Source organism: Geotrypetes seraphini, chromosome 11 (assembly GCF_902459505.1).
Source record: "Geotrypetes seraphini chromosome 11, aGeoSer1.1, whole genome shotgun sequence".
Lineage (NCBI taxonomy): Eukaryota > Metazoa > Chordata > Amphibia > Gymnophiona > Dermophiidae > Geotrypetes > Geotrypetes seraphini.
The window spans coordinates 82,657,201-82,676,728 of record NC_047094.1 but is presented as its reverse complement, the minus strand read 5'-3'; the positions used below and the strand labels follow the sequence as shown (position 1 = coordinate 82,676,728).

Below are 19,528 nucleotides of genomic sequence, written 5' to 3'. Positions count from 1 at the left end.
ACAGTAAACACACACACGCAGTCTAAGAGTCGGGATGGAGGCGCTGCCAATGGCTAGCTCCAAGTCCCTTTTATTATGCTTCTACGCACATGACATCATAGTAACTCTCGTTTACACATCTAATGATTGGTGGATACAAAGGTACATGCTTTTACATTGGTGGAAACACAGGTACATGCTTTTACATGTGATCACCTGCCCTTTGCCTCATGCTTTACCTCGTGATCACCCTCCAACTCAGCACTTAGGCAAGGGCCTGATTAACACATGGACAGAACCTGAGTCTTTGCACGTATGCAATGCAATGCCTGTCAGCTGATGTCCTTTCCAAATAAGGACAGCTTAGATAACATAAGGGTTAATATGTGACAGATAAGGGGGAGAGAGGGAACAATTCAGTATTCTGTCACAAGGTGCTAACATTTTCCCATAAGAACATAAGAAGTTGCCTCCGCTGAGGCAGACCAGAGGTCCATCTCGCCCAGCTGTCCGCTCGCGCGGCGGCCCATCAGGCCCATTGCCTGAGCAGTGGTCCCTGACCAGCTCTATAACCTATCTCTACTCCTATTCCTGTAACTTACCTCTACTCCTATCCCTACAACCCATATCTACACCTATCTATACCCCTCAATCCCTTTGTCCTCTAGGAATCTATCCAAACCTTCTTTGAAGCCCTGTACAGTGCTCCTGTCTACCACGGCCTCTGGAAGCACATTCCATGTATCCACCACCCTCTGGGTGAAAAAGAACTTCCTGGCGTTTGTTCTAAACCTGTCCCCTTTCAATTTCTCCGAGTGCCCCCTTGTACTTGTGGTTCTCCTTAGTTTGAAAAATCTGTCCCTGTCTACTTTCTCTATGCCTTTCAGGATCTTGAAGGTTTCTATCATGTCTCCCCTAAGTCTCCGTTTCTCCAGAGAGAACAGTCCTAACTGTTTCAATCTGTCAGTATATGAGAGATTTTCCATACCCTTTATCAGCTTTGTTGCTCTTCTCTGGACTCCCTCAAGTACAGCCATGTCCTTCTTGAGGTACGGCGACCAGTACTGGACACAGTATTCCAGGTTCGGTCACACCATTGCACGATACAGTGGCAGGTTGACTTCCTTCGACCTGGTCGTGATACCCTTTTTAATGATACCCAACATTTTGTTTGCTTTCCTTGAGGTTGTGGTGCACTGCGCCGACGCCTTCAGTGTTGTGTCTACCATCACTCCCAGGTCTCTTTCCAGGTTACTTACCCCTAGTAGTGATCCCCCCATTTTGTAGCTGAACATCGGGTTCTTCTTCCCCACATGCATGACTTTGCATTTCCCTATGTTGAAGCTCATTTGCCACTTTTTGGCCCACTCTTCCAGTGTTGTTAGATCCTTTTGGAGTTCTTCGCAGCCTTCCATGGTTTTAACCCTGCTGTATAGTTTGGTGTCATCCACAAATTTAATGACCTCACATTTTGTTCCCACCTCTAGGTCGTTTATGTAGATATTGAACAGGAGCGGTCCCAGCACTGACCCCTGCGGTACTCTGCTTGTGACCCATTTCTAGTCTGAGTAATGTCGCTTTATTCCAACCCTCTGCTTCCTGTCCGCCAGCCAGTTTTTGATCCATCGGTGGACCTCCCCTTGCACCCCGTGTTTCCATATCTTCTTAAGCAGTCTTTCATGTGGTACCTTGTCGAAGGCTTTTTGGAAGTCAAGGTAAATGATGTCTATAGATTCCCCTTTATCTACCTGGCTGTTTACCCCCTCAAAGAAGTACAATAAGTTTGTAAGGCACGACCTACCCTTACAGAAGCCATGCTGACTCGACTCTAGCTGCCCATTGTTTTCAATGTGTTCACAGATGCTGTCCTTAACCAGCGTTTCCATCATCTTTCCCGAGACCGAGGTCAAGCTCACCGGCCTGTAGTTTCCTGGGTCACCCCTTGAACCCTTCTTGAAGATGGGCGTGACATTTGCTACTTTCCAGTCCCCCGGGATCTCTCCAGTTTTTAAGGATAGGTTGCATATTTGTCGAAGTGGCTCTGCTATTTCGTTCCTTGAGTACCCTTGGGTGAATGCGTCCGGACCCGGCGATTTGTCGCTCTTTAGCCTGTCTATCTGCCTGAGGACATCCTCTTGGCTTACCTCTAATTTGACCAGCTTAACGTCTTGGTCTCTATTTACGATCTCCTCAGGTTCCGGAATGTTGGTTGTGTCTTCTCTCGTGAAGACTGACGTGAAGAACTCATTTAACTTGTCCGCTATCTCTTTTTCATCTTTTACCACTCCCTTTTTGTCTCCATCATCTAAGGGTCCCACTTCCTCCCTTGCCGGTTGCTTTCCCTTAATGTACCTGAAGAATGATTTGAAGTTTTTTGCTTCCCCCGCCAGTCTCTCTTCGTATTCTCTTTTTGCTTTCCTAACCACTCGGTGACACTCCCTTTGGTGTTCTTTGTGCTCCTTTTGGTTTTCCTTTGTTCGGTCTCTTTTCCATTTGTTGAACGATGTTTTCTTGTCACTTATTGCCTTCTACACTGCATGTGTTATCCAAACTGGATTTTTAGTTCTGTTTTTTTTGCACCCTTTCCTGAACTTGGGGACGCACAGGTTTTGTGCTTCGTGCACAGTGTCCTTGAGTAGGTTCCAGGCTTTTTCTACGGACTGCATCTTCCTTGTATTGCCGTTGAGTTTCTTTCCCACCATTTTCCTCATGGCATCGTAATTTCCTTTTTTGAAGTTGTGTGCCGTCGTTGTGGTTCTTTTCACCTTTGATGATCCAATTTCTAGCCTGCACTGGATCGTGTTGTGATCGTTGTTTCCTAGAGGGGCTAATACCACCACCTCCTTTGCAGGTCCCCCTAGTCCATTGAAGATTAGGTCCAGAGTGGCATCTCCCCGTGTTGGTTCCGTGACCAGCTGTTCCATGAAACAGTCCCTCATGACCTCCAGGAATTTGGTCTCCCTGCAGTTTGAGTGCCCAATATTCCAGTCTATCCCGGAAGTTGAAGTCCCCCATCACCACCACACTTCCGCTTTTGCATACCTGCCTCAGTTCAGCCTCCAGGTCCTGGTCGATTTCTTCCGGTTGTCCAGGTGGGCGGTAGTACAGACCCAATTTTATGTCTGCTCTAGTTCCTCCCGGTAGTTTAACCCATAGTGATTCCAAGCCATCTGCCCTTACTGTTGTTTCCATCCTGGTTGAGGGTATGGAGTCTTTTATGTATAGCGCTATTCCTCCCCCCTTTTTGTGCGTCCTGTCTCTCCTGTATAGTTTATACCCTGATATGGCCACATCCCATTCATTGTCATCAGTCCACCACGTTTCTGTGATTCCATTTATGTCTAGGTCCTTCTTGCTGGCTATGACCTCCAGCTCTCCCATTTTGGCCCTAAGGCTTGCTTTAGAATGGCTAATGGTAAGAGGGAATGAGGAATAATTCATAATTCTTACACAGAGGCGGAGAAATCAGTGTGCCGATCTCACCCTGTTTCAGAATGGCAGAATTGCATCCCTACATTTATTTGTCTAATTTTTATTAATATGCCATTCCCATTGGTATTTGAATTGTTTCTCTCTTAAATGAGGGTTATTCAAGAGTTGGTATATCTAAATGAATACTTGGAATGTATTTGGTTTTTTTTATTGCTAATTGGGATAAACTCCTGTTTGTTCAATAATTATATTTTGTTGAAATATAAATAAATTAAAATTATTTTTTTTTTAAGGCTATAAGTAAGAAAAAAGCATAGTGCCCAAGAGTTACCTTTACACAACAAAGGCACATGCCTAAAACAGAGCAAGCAGTTTTTGACCAAGTACCTGGAACACACCGTCAGTTTCATCTGGCTTACAGATGAAAAGATATTTACAGTAACTCCACTAATTAACACATAGAATGATCGCTTATGCATGCCTTCAACAACACTGAAGTGTGAGGTTAAGGCCAAACATCTACTACGGACCTGCCTGACCTTCAGCCAGTCAGTCATGGTCTCGGTCGCAATCTCAAAACTCAGATTCACAGATCTGTTCTTCATCAATCCTAAGATTTTTTTTATTATTATTCTTTATCAATTTTCAAATAAAATTACAAGAATTAACTCTTGTCACAGCAATACAGCATGAAATTTAAACTAAGGAAATCTTTAAACAATTAAAGAAAACAGTCAATAGATCTTAGACCTCAATCAGTAGAGGAGGAATCCTGAATAAGCAAAGAGAAACTTAAATTTAAATAATTGTTAATTAGGAAAAGGCTTAACAGCTATGAATCCCATTATAACTAACTACTGTTCACAATAACTAGACTAAACATTCCCTGTGGCCAACGTCTTCAAATCCAAGAAAGCTTGGAGCTGTTCAGGAGAATAAAACACATATTTAACCCCCTAAATATTTAACTAGGCATTTATAGGGGTAGGCTAAAAGAAAAGTACCTCCCAAAGACATTCAAAGACTGGTGAAACTAATAATGTCATTCTTTCAGATACAGTAGATTCTAAAAGATCAGAGACATTACGAACTCCTTCGATATTCAAATTAGCTTGTTCAATACCTGGATCTACTCCTGCTCCTTTTTTTTAATGGTAGGTAATAAATCTTATTAACAGGTGGTCTACAGTCAGAAAATTTCAGTATTTCAATAAGATATCTTTTAAACATCTCAATAGGAGATACTCCCAGGGACTTAAATCTTGAAGTTTTTCCACTTTAACATTAACTTGTTTTAAATCTTTTGAAAAATCTTCTGTACTTACTAAAGTTGCAATTTCTTGTGAAGACTTGGCCACTGCAACATTCAGGCTAGAGAGAGCGTCCCATATGCTCTCCAATGTAACCACCGGTGGCTTGATCAGATGGAAGCTGGTTCTTCTGTCAGCTCCCAGGTCTCCCTGCTCCTTCATTGGTCTCGTGGCTTCTGCCCCTCGATCCGGGGTTTCCCGTGCAACTTCCATTCGGCAGGACTCCTCAGTCAGTGCGATTGAAACGGGACGCGGTGGGGGAACAGCTGCTGGGGGAGATAATGATGTTTCTAGGGCAAACTCCACTTCTCGTGTTGAGGGTGACACTGCCAACACCCCAGGAATTTCTTCGGGGTTCAAAACAGTCGCAAACTCCCGAATCGACTTCTGCATCGGGGAGGAAGTTCGAGATGTCAAGGGATCCACCCGAACTATCTCCTTGCCCTTTGTATGCGGCATCTGGATATAGGTAGGAAAGATACACGAAACGCTCTCAGGTCTGTTCAGGAGCGCAAATAAGATGCTGCCACCATCTTGGATTCCAATCCTGAGCTTTAAGATCAATGGCGCATACTGCCAGGATGTCCTCTTAATGCAGAAGCTGTTGCCAGTGATCCGTCGAATATTGGGAGATTACTTTATCTTCCAACAGGACAATGCTCCAGCACATTGGGCAAAGAACACTGTAGAACTGCTATATTGGGAGACCTCAGACTTCACTGGTCCAGACCTCTGGCCTGTGAATTCACTTAACCTAATCCCAGTTGACTACTGGATCTGGGGACTGATACTAGAATGTGTCTACCAGACAGTGATATTTGACGTTAAAGACCTTAAACAGCGCCTCATCTCTGAAGCAGAGCATCGTTGACAAGTCCTTAGATCAGTGGCAGCCAAGTCTGATGTCGTGCCTTCGTGTAAAGGGAGCACAATCCGAACACCTGCTTAATTGAAACAATAATTTTTGAGTTTACATTTTTCTGCAAGATACGCTATAAAACTTTTTGATGTGTTTTTATTCAGTTCACAATTAATTTTCACAAGGTAGCGTTATGGTGCGGTGGGAAATATTTACAACATTTTACATCAACTTCCTTCAAGACACGATGCACGAAATTTCATAAGAATCAGCCAAGTTCTGTGGAAGATGCAATAAAAAACATTTTGGTGTGGGGAGTTTTCATTTCACAGTGTATATATGAGGGATCTTCAAAATGTTTCCACACTTTTATTTTTTTAAACACTATTTCCAGTGCAATAGGTGAGACATTCTAGACAAATGGGTAGTGTCTCCATGACTGCGTGCCATCTGCAGAAGGAATCCAGTTTGGATTTTTCTCTGTGCCTCTTCTGTATTTCACTGAGCTCCTTAGCTCCACCTACAGTTTATCCCTTCTGCATGCATGCCTGCAGGAGTTTGTTCATTCTGCTCTCCACATTTTATTATTTTTTTCAGTGTTTTTATTTTTTTTCTTCAGGATTCTTGAGCTCGTCGCATTTCTTTCACTTTGCCTATAAACTTCTGTCTAATTGACAGGCCAATCCCAGTGGGTATCTGTTAGCCAGCCTGCTTAATTTGTTTGGAACTCAAGGCTGTCCCTGAAGTTGTCTCACCTACTGTTAAGCAGGGGTCAAGCGTAGGCTGTTAGACGTCCTTATGAGGCTCGGTGGTGTCTTGCAGGGTGCCGGCTGTGTCTTCTCGCCTCTGCCCGTCCCAGTGCATGTCTGTTGGTCTGTAGGGGGTGAAGGTTCAATCAGGCATGGGGTCAGCCTGAAGATCAGCTTTGCAGCCCACAGATCAGCTTTGCAGAGCTATTCCCAGCATGAGGCAGTGATTCTCTAATCCAGCTACTGTAAGAGAGCTGAGGCAGGCTGCAGCACAGATCCACAAACAGGGGAGGTCTGAAAAAAATGGAGTTTTCAAGGTTTCTGCATGTCCCCCTGTGTTCCCCCACCTCAAAAATTCCAAAATCAATGTTTTTTTAACTTTGCGAAGTGTGGTGAATATTGCGATTTTGATGCAAAGTTCACAGCAGTGGCCATCTTGGATTTTTAGAAAACATTTTTTCAAAAGTTCCCCGCTTCTCCAAAATTGCACTTTTTGCCTTAAATCTTGTTGGGATGGAGTTCTTAGGCTCTTCTAATGTTAATTCTTGCCAAGATTGCGCAAATTAGGAGCTTCAGGAGCATTCTTGTGTCAAATGGCGCGGTCGGGAAGGGCAGCAGCACAAAGCTTAGCCTCTCCCCTGGTTCTGCAGGTGACAAAATGCTCAGATAGTCTGGTGGGGCAGGCTTCTTTATTATTGGGCTAATCACAGCTTATAGTTCTGTACGCACAGCTGCGGTCCTTCCACAGCCTCTGAAACATGTGGTTAAGTCATCAGAGAGTGGGAGCCAGAGATTTTCTTAGAGTTTCTGAAACAGTTGTAAAAAAACCCCACCTTTTCAAAGCAGGCGTTCTTCCCCTGTGCAGTCCCGCTTCGCAACCACTGCGTCTCCTAGTAGCGTTGCTTCTCTGGGCATGTCTATGTCTCAGTTAGTCGTTGTTCCTGATCTGCCTTATCCTGGTCTGTATGCTGATGTCCAGCTTGCTAACCTCCTGTTTCAAGATGCAGCGCTTCCAAGTATAGGAGACCAGGGACTGTATGCTGGATGTTCAGGGGCTCAAGGACCTGGATACGATCCCACAGTTCTACGCTTATTTCAGTCTGCAGCTTTGCCAAATCTTATTTCTGAGTCTTTGCAGGGATTGCATTTGGTCACTCAGCCGGCTCTATTCTCTTCTTCCTCCTGGCTTTCTGGTGCATGCACGCAGTTCCCTACCTTTCCCTGGCACCCGATATGACCATTTTAATATCAGCACAATGTGACTATCTGGAAGGTGCTGTTATGTTAGTGAGGACCAAGTCTCACTTGTACCCTCTGGCACTGGAGTGCCCACAGGTTCAGGATCAACCTAGAGTGGATTATTTGGTTACGCAGGTGCCTGACTGCACCTCTCTACCCAGGGAAAGTGCTGTGATGCTTGCAGATATGCAGGACCGTCGTGTGAACATTGTCCTTCAGAGGCTTTTTGATGTGGCTGCTTTGGCGGCGTCTGTTGTCACACACGCCTTTGTACCCTGGAGAGTGAGGCTGTAGATTCTCATCAATTTCTTTTGGCTGGGTCAGCTTATAATAATAATAGTAACAGTTTATGTACACAATATTGTTAAGTTCTATGCGGTTTACAATAGATTAAGCGAGGTACAAATTGATTGAATTTAAGAGGGGGGAAAAGGAGAGTTAATAGGACCGGAAATGTGTTGTTGAAGAGAAAGAGATTAATAGGACAGAGGAATCACTATGGAGGAGAAAGAAGATGAGTGGGTCAGTTGTCTAGATAATTTAGGAACAGTTGAGTTTTTAGACGTTTTCTGAATTCCTCATAAGTAGTGGGCGAAAGCAGTTGATCTAGGTCTTTACCCCACAATGCTGCTTGATGTGAAAGAAGGTGTTCATGATGTTTTTTCAGTTTACAACCTTTAACTGGGGGGGAAATGAAGTAGGAATGAGAACTTCTCTTGTGTCGGTTGGCAGAGAAGGAGAAAAGGTCAATTATGTATTTAGGGGCAAGTCCATTTAGTGCTTTAAAGCAGAAGCAGGTGAATTTAAACTTTATGCGTGCTTCCATCGGTAGCCAATGTAACTGCCGGTAGTAGGGTGATACATGATCGAATTTCTTTAGTCCGAAGATTAATCTGACCGCTGCATTTTGCATTAGTTGTACACGTCGCATATTTTTTTTGGGAAATAGCTAAGTAGGCGATGTTACAGTAGTCAAGTTGACTTAGTACGAGGGATTGGACCAGGGTTCTGAATGCTGACGTATCGAAATAAGCTTTAATGGATCTGAGTTTCCAGAGAGTGAAGAAACCCTTTCTGATTAAGGAGTCCACCTGGTCTTTCATGGTTAGGCATTGATCTAGAGTTACACCTAGTATCTTTATGGTGGGCTGGATGGGGTAATTAAGTTCATTGATGCATAGAGGTGTTTTGGTGTCAAACGGATGTGGTGAAGCAATGAAGAATTTTGTTTTTTCTGAATTAAGTTTCAGCTTGAAGTTTGTCATCCATTGCTCCATCATGTTTATGGCTTCTGAAGCCTTGGGAATAGTTTCCGAGATAGAGTCAGCAAATGGGATTATAATCGTGAAGTCATCTGCATAACTGAATAGTTTTATCCCCAGCTGAGTTAATTGCAAGCTCAGTGAGGACATGTAGACGTTAAATAGCAATGGAGACAATGGTGACCCTTGTGACTGCCGCTTTATATGCCTTATGTGGGTTTTGGTGTTTTCCATTTCTGTCCGCAGAATGCTCTGGATTAGCCAATGGGCTGGTGATTCCACTTTCAAAGGTTGCTTTGGCAAGACATCCCTTGTTTGGCAAGGGTCTGTCAACCTCATGATTTCCGTGGTGTTCAGTCGCCCTAAGACCATGCCTGATAGCAGACCCAGACCCTCTAGGCCGGGGTTATGGTCACTATAATTTTTGTGGCTCCAGGCATTCCCATCGTATTTCAGTACCAAGTCTCAGACCAGAGTTCCCAGCAGTGGTACTCCATCTACAGATATGACCAGCCATCTGGATCCCATCCTGCACCCCCTGCCAAAAGGGTGCATTGTGCCAGGCTGGGGGACGCCCCTCTACTGATAGGGGCAAGCTGTCAGTGTTCCTGCTGGCTTGGGTTTGCATGACCTGTGGGTTCTGGACTTTATATGGTGGGGCTGCAATTGGAATTCGCCCGGCCTCTGACCAATTGGTTCGTGGAATCTCCCTTAGGGCACCCGGACAAGGCGCTGCAAGTGCAGGCCATTGTACAGCATTTGCTGGATATTCAAGTTCTAGAGCGGATGCTGCCCAATCTTTCAGGCTCCAGCTGATACTCCATATGCTTTATCGTGCCACTGAATGGCTCAGGAGGCCCGCCTTTTCTTTCTGTGGGCGGAAAGCCACCTCCAGGTGCTCTTAGCAGTGCATGTGGCGTGAGTTGACATTGTTCATTCAGACTTCCTCAGCAGACAGCCCTTGGTTCAAGGCCGAATGGCGCTGGTCCTAGCCTTTGTGCAGGGCTGGGGTCAGTCCCGCTTCGACCTCATGGCCATGACAAAGCACATGCAAGCAGCTGGATTTTTCAGTTGAAGGTCTGAGTTCAGAAGTGAGGGTTTTGACGCTCTGGTGCTGCCGTGTCCTCAGAAAATCCTCCTGTATGTCTTTCCTCCCTGGCCCCATACTAAGCCGAGTCATTTGGCGGATCAAGGCCCATCCGGGACGAGTCTTTCTGGTTGCTCCAGACTAGCCTTGCAGGCCATCGTATACAGCTCTGCTGCGTCTTCGCTAGAGTAGCAGCCTTCAGTTGTGTGTCACTCCTGGCCTACTTAAACAGGGTCCAGTCTGCGTGGAGGATCTGGGTCATTTTGCTCTTCCAGCTTGGCTCTTGAGCATGCAGCCTTAGTCTGCAAGGGCTCTTCTGCTGTAGTCCTTGGCATTCTGCTCATGTCTACACAGTTATCTGCAGTATCTGCTTACACAAAAAGGTTCCTGAGAAAATTAAACAGTCATGGGATAGGTGGCAAAGTTCAGTTGTGGTTATCGGATAGAAAACAGAAGGTAGGGTGAAATGGAAATACTTTTAAAACCAATAAGAGGAAATATTTTTTCACTCAGAGAATAGTTAAGCTCCGGAACACATTGCCAGAGGTTGTGGTTGTGGTAAAGGCAGATAGCATAGTAGGTTTTAAGAAAAGTGTGGACAAATTCCTGGAGTAAAAGTCCATAGTCTGTTATTAAGACATGGGGAAAGCCTCTGCTTGCTCTAGATCAGTAGCATAGAATGTTGCTACTCTTTGGGTTTTGGCCAGGTACTAGTGACCTGGATTGGCCACCCTGAAGACGGGCTACTTGACTTGATGGACCATTGGTCTGACCCAGTAAGGCAAACGTGGGGATCATGAGCCATTTGATTTAAGGGGGATTTCCTTGATAAAGCCCTTTGGGGCGACACATAGATCTATGTCGGAGTGCCTACCCCCACCCGCGTAGATGAAGATGAGTATTTATACTTATTTATTCAATTATTTAAAATAAAGTATTTAAAAATATTTAAAGTATACACCTTTTGAGGCCGATGACGACTATGGGTGCCTGAACGCTGTATGATCTAAAAGTTTTGTGGCATACAGGTGGTACCACTGAGGTCTACAAGCTAAATAAGCTGAACAAGATTTAATAAGCTAAATAAGACTCTATATGAGTTATATCGTGTTATTATAAAGTGGAGTCATGAAGATACAACCGAGCTGTGTGAGACTTCCAGCATTGGTGCACTCATGATCATGAGGAGCTGTATTCCAATCCACTTTTGGTGGTGCTGACTTTGCTCCAAGTTGGTCTTGATCAAGGCCTCTCATCAGCATCCCTTCGGGTCCAAGGGGCTAGGCGCTCTTATTTTCATGCCTGGGGTCACTCTTCGTCTTTGGTGTTTCACCCTGACGTTGCCCGATTTCTGACAGGGACTCTTTGCATTGGACCACCCATATATCTACCATTCCCATTCTGGGACCTCACCCTGGTGCTGTATAGTTTGTTTGTTTTATTTATAATCTGCCTTTCACAAAGCAGAGCACAACATAACATACATAATAAAATCATCATACAACAATTAAAAGTTCCACATAAGACTTTCTTTGAGCCCTTTCGGGATGCTTCCCTCTTGGCCTTGACATTCCAGTCAGTTTTTCTGATAACTGTTCCATCAGCGAACCATGTCTCTGGACTCTAGTCTCTTTCTTGCAATGAACCATTCCTTCGAGTCTTGGAGACTGGAATTTCCTTGTGCATGGTTTCTTTTTTCCTGCCGAAGATTTCGGCTTTCCATGTTAATCAGGAAGTACATTTGCCTATTTTTCAGCCTGCTGGTTCAAAGACACAGGATTGTGTTTTGAAGAAATTAGATGTGCACAGAGTGCTTCTTCGCTCTCTGGAGATCACAAATGAATTTGTCTTTCTGACCATATGTTTGGGTTGACTTATTTTGTCCAACAGGGTGCTCCTGCTGCTAAGGCCTTGATTTCTAGATGGATCCATGAGGCCCTTTCGTCAGCCTACATGCTTTCTAAGAAACAGTCTCCTGTTTCCGTCCATGCGCACTCTTCTAGATGTGTGGCTTCTTCGTGGGCTGAAGCTAGAGCTGTCTCCCCTGAGGAGATTTGCACAGCAGCAACATGGTCCTCTATATACCCTGTTTTGCAGAGTGCATGTGGCAGTGAGACAGGACTCTGCCTTTGGGGTTCTCAGTCTTGAGGGTCAACACAGCCCACCCTAGCTTTTGGGGGACTTTTTTGTACGTTCCACTTGTCTAGAATGTCTCACCTATTGCACTGGAAAAAGAGATTATGTATTTACCCTGGTAAGCTCTTTTCTAGTAGCTAGGTGAGACATTCTAGACTCTGCCCTGTTCTTCCTGTGCCTATTATCTCAGTTTGTTTCATGAGTCTCCAAGTTGTACCTTGGATAACAGTCAGCTGTTGGGGGCTGGGGAATATACTGTATCTATGTTCCTCTTTTAGGTGTGAGTAGTTTCTGAGCTCCCTTGAGGTTTTTTCGGCTGTTTGCAGCTGATATTCTCTTGTTACTCCTTTGAGCAGAACGGTTATTTATGACCTTGATTGGTCTGGGTATCTCTGCTTCACGTTGATTTGGTGGCCCTTGGCGCTTGGGTACCCACTGTAGGTGGAGCTAAGATGCTCAGTGAAGTACAAAAGAGGCACATAGAAAATTTGAACTGGATTCCTTCTACAGATGGCACGCAGCCATGGGGACACTACCCACTTGTCTAGAATGTCTCACCTATCTACTGGAAAAGAGCTTACGAAGGTAAATACATCATTTCTTTTTATTAAATATCTCAAAAGCAAATTACATCATTTTTCCTCATTATCACCCTATTTTGCCAATGGACTAGTCACATGACATTCTATGACACGCTCTCTTACCACCTCACGTCCCACCCATTTCCCATGGAAACCTTTTGAAGAACCCTCGTGTGTGTGTGTGTGTGTGTGTGTGTATGTATATACGTATATATAATTTGGAAAATTGCTGAATGAAGTATGGATGTAAACAGGGTGAGGCAACAATGATTCTACAGAGGTTAAGTTGGAGAATGGAGAGAGCTTGTGAACAAATTTCATGCAACAGTTCATTGAGTTTCTTTCAGCTGAAATTTTATTTATTTATTTTTTTTACTATTGCTAGTTTCTTGTGGCTTTTGATGAATGCTTTTATCAGGTGCATGTCTCACTACCAATAATTGACACAATCATCTCCTCTCCTTATTTTGCAGCGCTGTGAAGCACGGTATTCCAGTGTGTCTGGACTGAAGGCACATCTTGCCAATTGCACTAAGGTAGGGTGTCCTATAGACCAGCAGGATGGGAGCTTTCAATTCCGCTATGCTGTAAAACTCTGCCACAGTTAAGCCAGACAGCTTGAAAATTGTCACCAGCAATGTCTGCTAGTGCAGAGCTATCCTCTGCATCATGGAAAGTATTATTCCAAAGACCATAGCAGTGCTTGGAAATGAAATCTTCAAAATGCCATTTTCCATCAGCAAGGATTGTCAGTAGGGAGAGGAATGCCTCCACCCTCTGCTATAGTTAAGAGACATTAACTATCCCATCCATTCCTGTGAAAGCCTACCCTATCAGTCAGTGTTCTTGGCTTTTGTCTTATAGGGAAACCCCTCCATTGGAAAGTACCGATGTCTTCTGTGTAAGAAAGAGTTCAGCTCAGAAAGTGGAGTAAAGTACCATATTATTAGGACACATGCACAGGTGAGAACTTCCAGGTTCATTTCAGTATATTGCTGTGAGAGCTCCAGAGAGAAACTTTAAAGTAATTAAGATGAGTACTAGCAATAAATTTGAATAATTGAGATCTTACACAGCATACTCAACCTCAACATGGTATGTGCAAAACAAACCCATCTGGAGTCACTAAGCAAATGACAGACAGAACATGTAAGGGACTCCCTCCTGCATCAGCACAGCCTCAAACCTTGTTATTGGTAGAGGTGAGGAGCTCTTACCTGCAGTGACACACCCTCAGGCGTCCTATTTGGTACAGCTAAGGGGTACAGGTGAGGTGCTCCCACCTGCAATGAGACAGCCTCAAGTTTCCTATTTGGTACAGGTGAGGTGCTCCCATCTGCAGTGAGACAGCCTCAAACCTTGTAACAGCAGAGGTGAGGTGCTGCCATCTGCAGCAACAAGCCTTAAATCTTGTTTTCAGCAGAGGTGAGGCACTCTCACCTGCAGGGAGGCAGCCTCAGGTCTTTTCATCAGAAGTGAGGCACTCCCTTCTGCTGTGATGAAACCTCAGACCTTGCTATTACTGCACGTAAAATTAATTAAGGACCCACAAGACTATTTTGTTTCTTCGCATAGAACTGGTTCAGGACCTCCATTGGGGCGACACTCTCAAAGAAGAAACAAGAGCCTGTCTCTTCTGTGGAGGAGAGAAGTAAATGCATATCTGGGAAGAAAAGAGGGAGAAAACCCAAGGAGAGGCCACCAGAAACCCCAGTGATGAAAGGGAAAGAGGTCACAGCTATAAAGACTAACAAGACTGTTATAATTCATGTGGCCAATTCCCCTCCAAAATCTACTATCAATAATATTAACAAAACCACAGCAGTGATGAACAGTGAGGAAAGAAGCAAAAGCAGTACCCGTCCCCCCAGGACAACGGGAAAATAAAGCTGCTTCAACATGTGGGGGGGGGGGGCACATTTTTCTCATTTGCATCCTCTCCTTTTATACAGGCTGCAGGAAGCATTTCCTGACCCTTATTCCAATACCTAAGTGTATGTATGCAATGATTAGGCCAGGCATAACATTTTGTGCATAGGTGTGTAGATGGTATGCACACAAACTGTTGGGAAGCGATGCAAACAGGTGTTCACATGGTGGCAGTTCCCTATCTCTAGGTACCTGTAGAAAATGGAAGGCACACACAGGTACAAACATATACCCAGAGACAAACAGAAAAGTACATCTGTAATCCAGACAGACCATATAATCTCATCCTGCTAAATTTACAATCTGTACTTTGCAACTCTTTCTGTGTGTAAGCCTGTCCTGCTTGTGCAGGAGGAAGATTGTGCAATAGTCTCTGCCAGCTTACTCTTTCTCTCTCCAGTCTGGGTGAAGATTTCTCATGAGTACACTTTGGGGCTAAGACAGACAGTGGAACATAGGAGGAGGATTCAGGAAAGCCAGGAGCTGATTTGTGGTCCTATTCAATTTGCATCATTGCTGCAAAGTCAGCAACAGAGGGACCCATTATGTTTTTATTGATGAACTTACAGCTGAGTTCTGGAACCAATGTGAGAGATCTGCACTATGAGGGTGACTGGATACTTCTTTGGAAACAACACATTTTGTTCCATAGTTCACAACAGAAGAATAAAGACTGAGAACTGGGTTCCACCTAATTTGCAGTCCCTCAGAAGAATCTTGTGGGCGGCGACAGACTGGGACTAAAAATCGAACTTGACATTTGTAGTATTTAGCCCAAATCCAAGCTGTACCTGACCATGGTCTATTCAGTTGGCCATTCAGCTTATACCTGGACCAGCACTTCTAACATTGGGCAGAGTTGGCTGATTGCCAATAGGTGCCTCCTTTGAAGTAAGGTAATACATCCATACTCAGAATTAAGTATCAGTACAATCATTGTGCTGTTCTCTTGGGGATGGGAATTAATGTTTTCTTTTCAGAGCTGAGCAGGAAGACCGTACGTTACTCAGGTAGTGCTATAGAAATAAGCAGGACAAAAAGTTGGCAATGTCTTTTACAGAAAGGCTCTTTCCAGTGCAATACGGATGGTATGCTGAACTATGGGTCTTCAATCCGCTCCTGTGAGTCCATTGCAGGAGATACTGATCACCATTTTCAGCACCTCCTCCTCCCTGCTCTCTGCTGCCACCAGTCAGCTATTTCTTCTGCAAGCAAGCCTGCAGGAGCAAATTTGATCTGATGTTTTCTTTATTGCTTTTTGCACATTTTTTATGGTGTTTATGGGACTTCGCGTTCCAGTAAAGCTCCCTAGCCTGTGTGAGAAGAGCAGACTTAGGTCTTCAGCTGACAGGGGGATCCTGCGGGGACCTGCTCAGCCAGCCTGCTTTGAACTGTGGAGCTCAGGGTTTGGCTCACTTCTGGATTTGATCAGGAGTGTTATCACAGGCTGTATGAACACCAATAGCATTTCTTTGGTGTGCACACAGTGTCAGCTGCATTTTCCTCCCCTTTCTTGCGGCTTTTAGATCTTGGTCCCAGGGGTTGAGGCTCAGTCCAGCAGTATCCTAGCTGGCAACTGAAGATTCAGAAGAGGCAGCTTTCCTGGTGGAAGATTCAGAAGAGGCAGCTTTCCAACCTTTCCAGTTTCTAACCTCTTGGAGGAGCTAAGGCAGGCTGCAGCACTTTTAGGGCTGTCAGCCCAAAGGGGAGTTCCGGGGGGAGTGTCTGAAATTACTATTTTGGGCAGTTTATTTTGATGTAGCCTTGTTCCCCTACCCCAAAAATCCTAAAACTGCTTAACTGTCCTCCAGTAGAGTTACAGCTGTTTTTTTCAGTAGGAAATCCTGGTGGCGGCCATCTTGGGGGTTTTCCCAATTTGATTTCTGAGTTTTCAGACTTTTTAATAAAATGTTTTTTATTCTAACCACCAGGAATAGAGTCATCTGGCTCCAAAAACATGTATTCATATGATGTTTGTTCCAGTTGGGCACAAAAAGAGCACCCTTGTGCTGCGTGTTCCACCACACAAGATGGGGAGGTGGGAACCTCAGGTTCAGCCTTTGACCACCTCATTAAAACTGCCAAATGTTCATTGGGATGCTTGGAGGATTGTTCAGGCTTTTAAGCATCCCAAAATGTGGTGCGAGCACCTAGTAAGGGCACTGATAGCTCCAGATTGAAAAGAAAGCATTCTAACCCTCTTCATATAGGGTGTTCTCAGTCCTCTAAGCCTTTTACATCTGACTTTGTACACTTGCTCTGACAAGCTTATTTCGGCGGCACTAGTATGCTTTCTGGGTCAGCGGGAGAGTGACCAACCACGCAGCCTTCCCTGATCCCCACATCTGTGCAGCTGAGGAGAGCTGCAACTCCCCTAGTCTCCAACAGTTGGTTGGATGGGGTCACAGGATGATGATCTGGATGCTTTTTCCCTTTCCCAGAGCGAAGCCTCAGTCAAGGACAACATGGTCTTGAGTGAAGTAGACCAGGGAGTAAGTGCTGCTGCTGACCAGGGTGAGGACCCCTCTGTTTGCAGGCTATTGAAGTTCTGAGACCAATCCTGAACCTCAAGTAGGTCAATGCAGCTCTCAAAGTGCCTCATTTTCTTATGAAATCGCTTCTGTTGTTCATTGCCTCAGTGCAGCCAGGGGAGTTCTTAGTAGCTCTGGACCTGATGGAGATGTATCTGCATATTTCCATCTTTGCAGATCACAGATGCTTTCTTCATTTTCATGTCCTGGAACTGCACTTTCAGTTCACAGCTCTGCCCTTTGGCCTTGCCATGGCTCCGCGGACCTTCACCAAGATGATGGTAGTAGTTGCAGCCCACCTCTGCAAAATGGGTTGGCTAGTCCACCCATACTTAGTCAACTGGCTCATCGAAGCCTGCTTGAAGGAGGAAGCGGAGAGAGTGGTGCGGGCTGTCATGATGACCCTTCAGTCTGGATTATCAACTTAAGAAAAGAGCCAATTGCATCCAGTTCAGTTGCTGAAGTACCTGGGGGTCCTGTTTAATAAAGAGAAAGAACAAGTTTTTCTTCCAGAGGCAAACAAACTGAAACTTTGGGGATAAATTTTAGCTCTGCTAGTACAACAGACTCTGTCGGCTCAGCACTATCTTTTTAATGCTTCCATAGAGTCCCTTGTTCCAGAGGACTGGAGAAGAATGGATGTATTCCTTCTGCACAAGAGCAGAAGTAAGGAGGAGGGTTGGGAATTACAGTCTGGTTAGCTGACCTCGGTAGTGAGTAAACTAATGTAAACACATAAGTGGAAGATAGTGAAATTTCTAGAATCAAATGGATTGCAGGACCCAAGGCAGCATGGTTTTACTAGAGGCAGGTCTTGTCAGATGAATCTGATTGATTTCTTTGACTGGGTGACCAAATGGTTGGATATGGGGGGGGGGGGGCAAGATGTAGTGTACTTGGACTTTAGCAAAGCTTTTGACTCGGTGCTGCTTAGGCAACTGATAAATAAACTGAATGCATGCATGGGCCCCGAAGTGACAAACTGGATTTAAAAGCTGGTTAAGTGGAAGGAGACAAAAGGGTAGTCTTAAATGGAGTTTGCTTAGAGGATAAGGATGACACAGGGATCTTTTCTTGGGACAGCTCTATTTAACATCTTTGTGAGTGATATTGCGGAAGGATTATCTGGCAAAGTTTCTTTATGTGGATGATACCAAGCTCTGTAATAGGGTAGACACTCTGAGGGTGTGAATAACATAGAGCAGGATCTCGTGAAGCTTGAAAAATGGTCTGATAATTGGCAACTAAGATTTAATGCCCACTGGGAACAGATAATTGGCAACTAAGATTTAATGCCCACCAGGACAGGCAAGGAAAATACTTGAGTACCTGATTTGTAAAAAAAAAAAAAGCTTAGATAGCCTTGATAGGCAGTATATAAGAAAAACAATAATAATAATAAACTTGAAAAAAATGCAGGGTCATACACTTGGGCTGCAAAAATCCAGGAAAACAGTATAGTATAGGAGGCGAAGTACTTCTATGTGCGGAAGAAGACCGGGTCTTGGAGATGATTACGTACATCTGATGATCTCAGGGTGGCAAAACAGGTAGAAAAGGTGATGGTCAAAGCTAGAAGGATGCTTGGGTGCATAAGGAGAAGAATGGCTAGTAGGAAAAGGGAGGTGATAATGTCATTGTATAAGTCTCTGGTGAGGCCCCATTTGGAATATTGGGTGCAATTTTAGAGACCCCCTTCAAAAAGATATAAAGAGGATGGAGTTAGTCCAGAGAACTGCTACAAAATTGGTTAGTGGTCTTTGTCATAAATTGTATGGGGGCAGACTTAGAGACCTTTTATATGTATACTCTGGATGAAAGACGGGAGAGAGGGGGTATAATAGAGACATTTAAATATCTCTATGCGTTAATGTACAGGAGGTGAGTCTTTTTCAAATGAAGGAAAACTCCAGAAGGAGAGGGCAAGGATGAAGTTAAAAGGTGATAGACTCAGGAGTATTGTAAGAAAATACTTCTTTACAGAAAGGGTAGATGTGTGGAATAGTCTCCAAAAGGAGGTAGTGGAAATGAAGACTGTATCTGAATTCAAGATAGCATGGAACAGGCATGTAGGATCTCTTAGGAAGAGGAGGAAATAGTGGATATTGTGGATGGTCGGGCTAGATGGGCCAATTGACCTTTATCTGCCATCATGTTTCTTTGTTTCTATATGTGCCCTCTACAGCATTCCCTTCTGTCTTGCTGGTCCCTGCAGAAGGACTCTGCATGCTCAACTGTCTTGGATGACAGCTGCCTGTAGCAGCATGGCGTGGTAGCTCCATCCATAGTCCTTGAATTCATGAATGCCCCTTTGGATTGACTCTTGGATCACTCTGACAACGGATGCCAGCCTCTTAGGCTGGGGAGCTCATTGTGAGTACCATCCAGGTCATCGCTGGAGTGCAAAACATACAGGCAGACTTCCTCAGCAGAC

At 44.5% G+C, this 19,528-nt stretch overlaps 1 protein-coding gene across 6 annotated transcripts in view; it reads left to right on the top strand.

Moving 5' to 3' along the window:
* The window catches only part of ZNF512B (zinc finger protein 512B), a 324,570-nt gene that overhangs the window by 282,562 nt on the left and 22,480 nt on the right, over positions 1-19,528 (top strand). For 5 of the 6 annotated variants that reach the window (XM_033914235.1, XM_033914236.1, XM_033914234.1 and 2 more), the window contains 3 exons: positions 13,108-13,170; positions 13,499-13,597; positions 14,210-15,459. In XM_033914235.1, the coding sequence (XP_033770126.1) occupies positions 13,108-13,170; positions 13,499-13,597; positions 14,210-14,521 (474 nt within the window). In that variant the 3' untranslated portion in view covers positions 14,522-15,459. The remainder of the gene's footprint in view (positions 1-13,107; positions 13,171-13,498; positions 13,598-14,209; positions 15,460-19,528) is intronic. The other variant, XM_033914239.1, reaches the window with a different exon arrangement.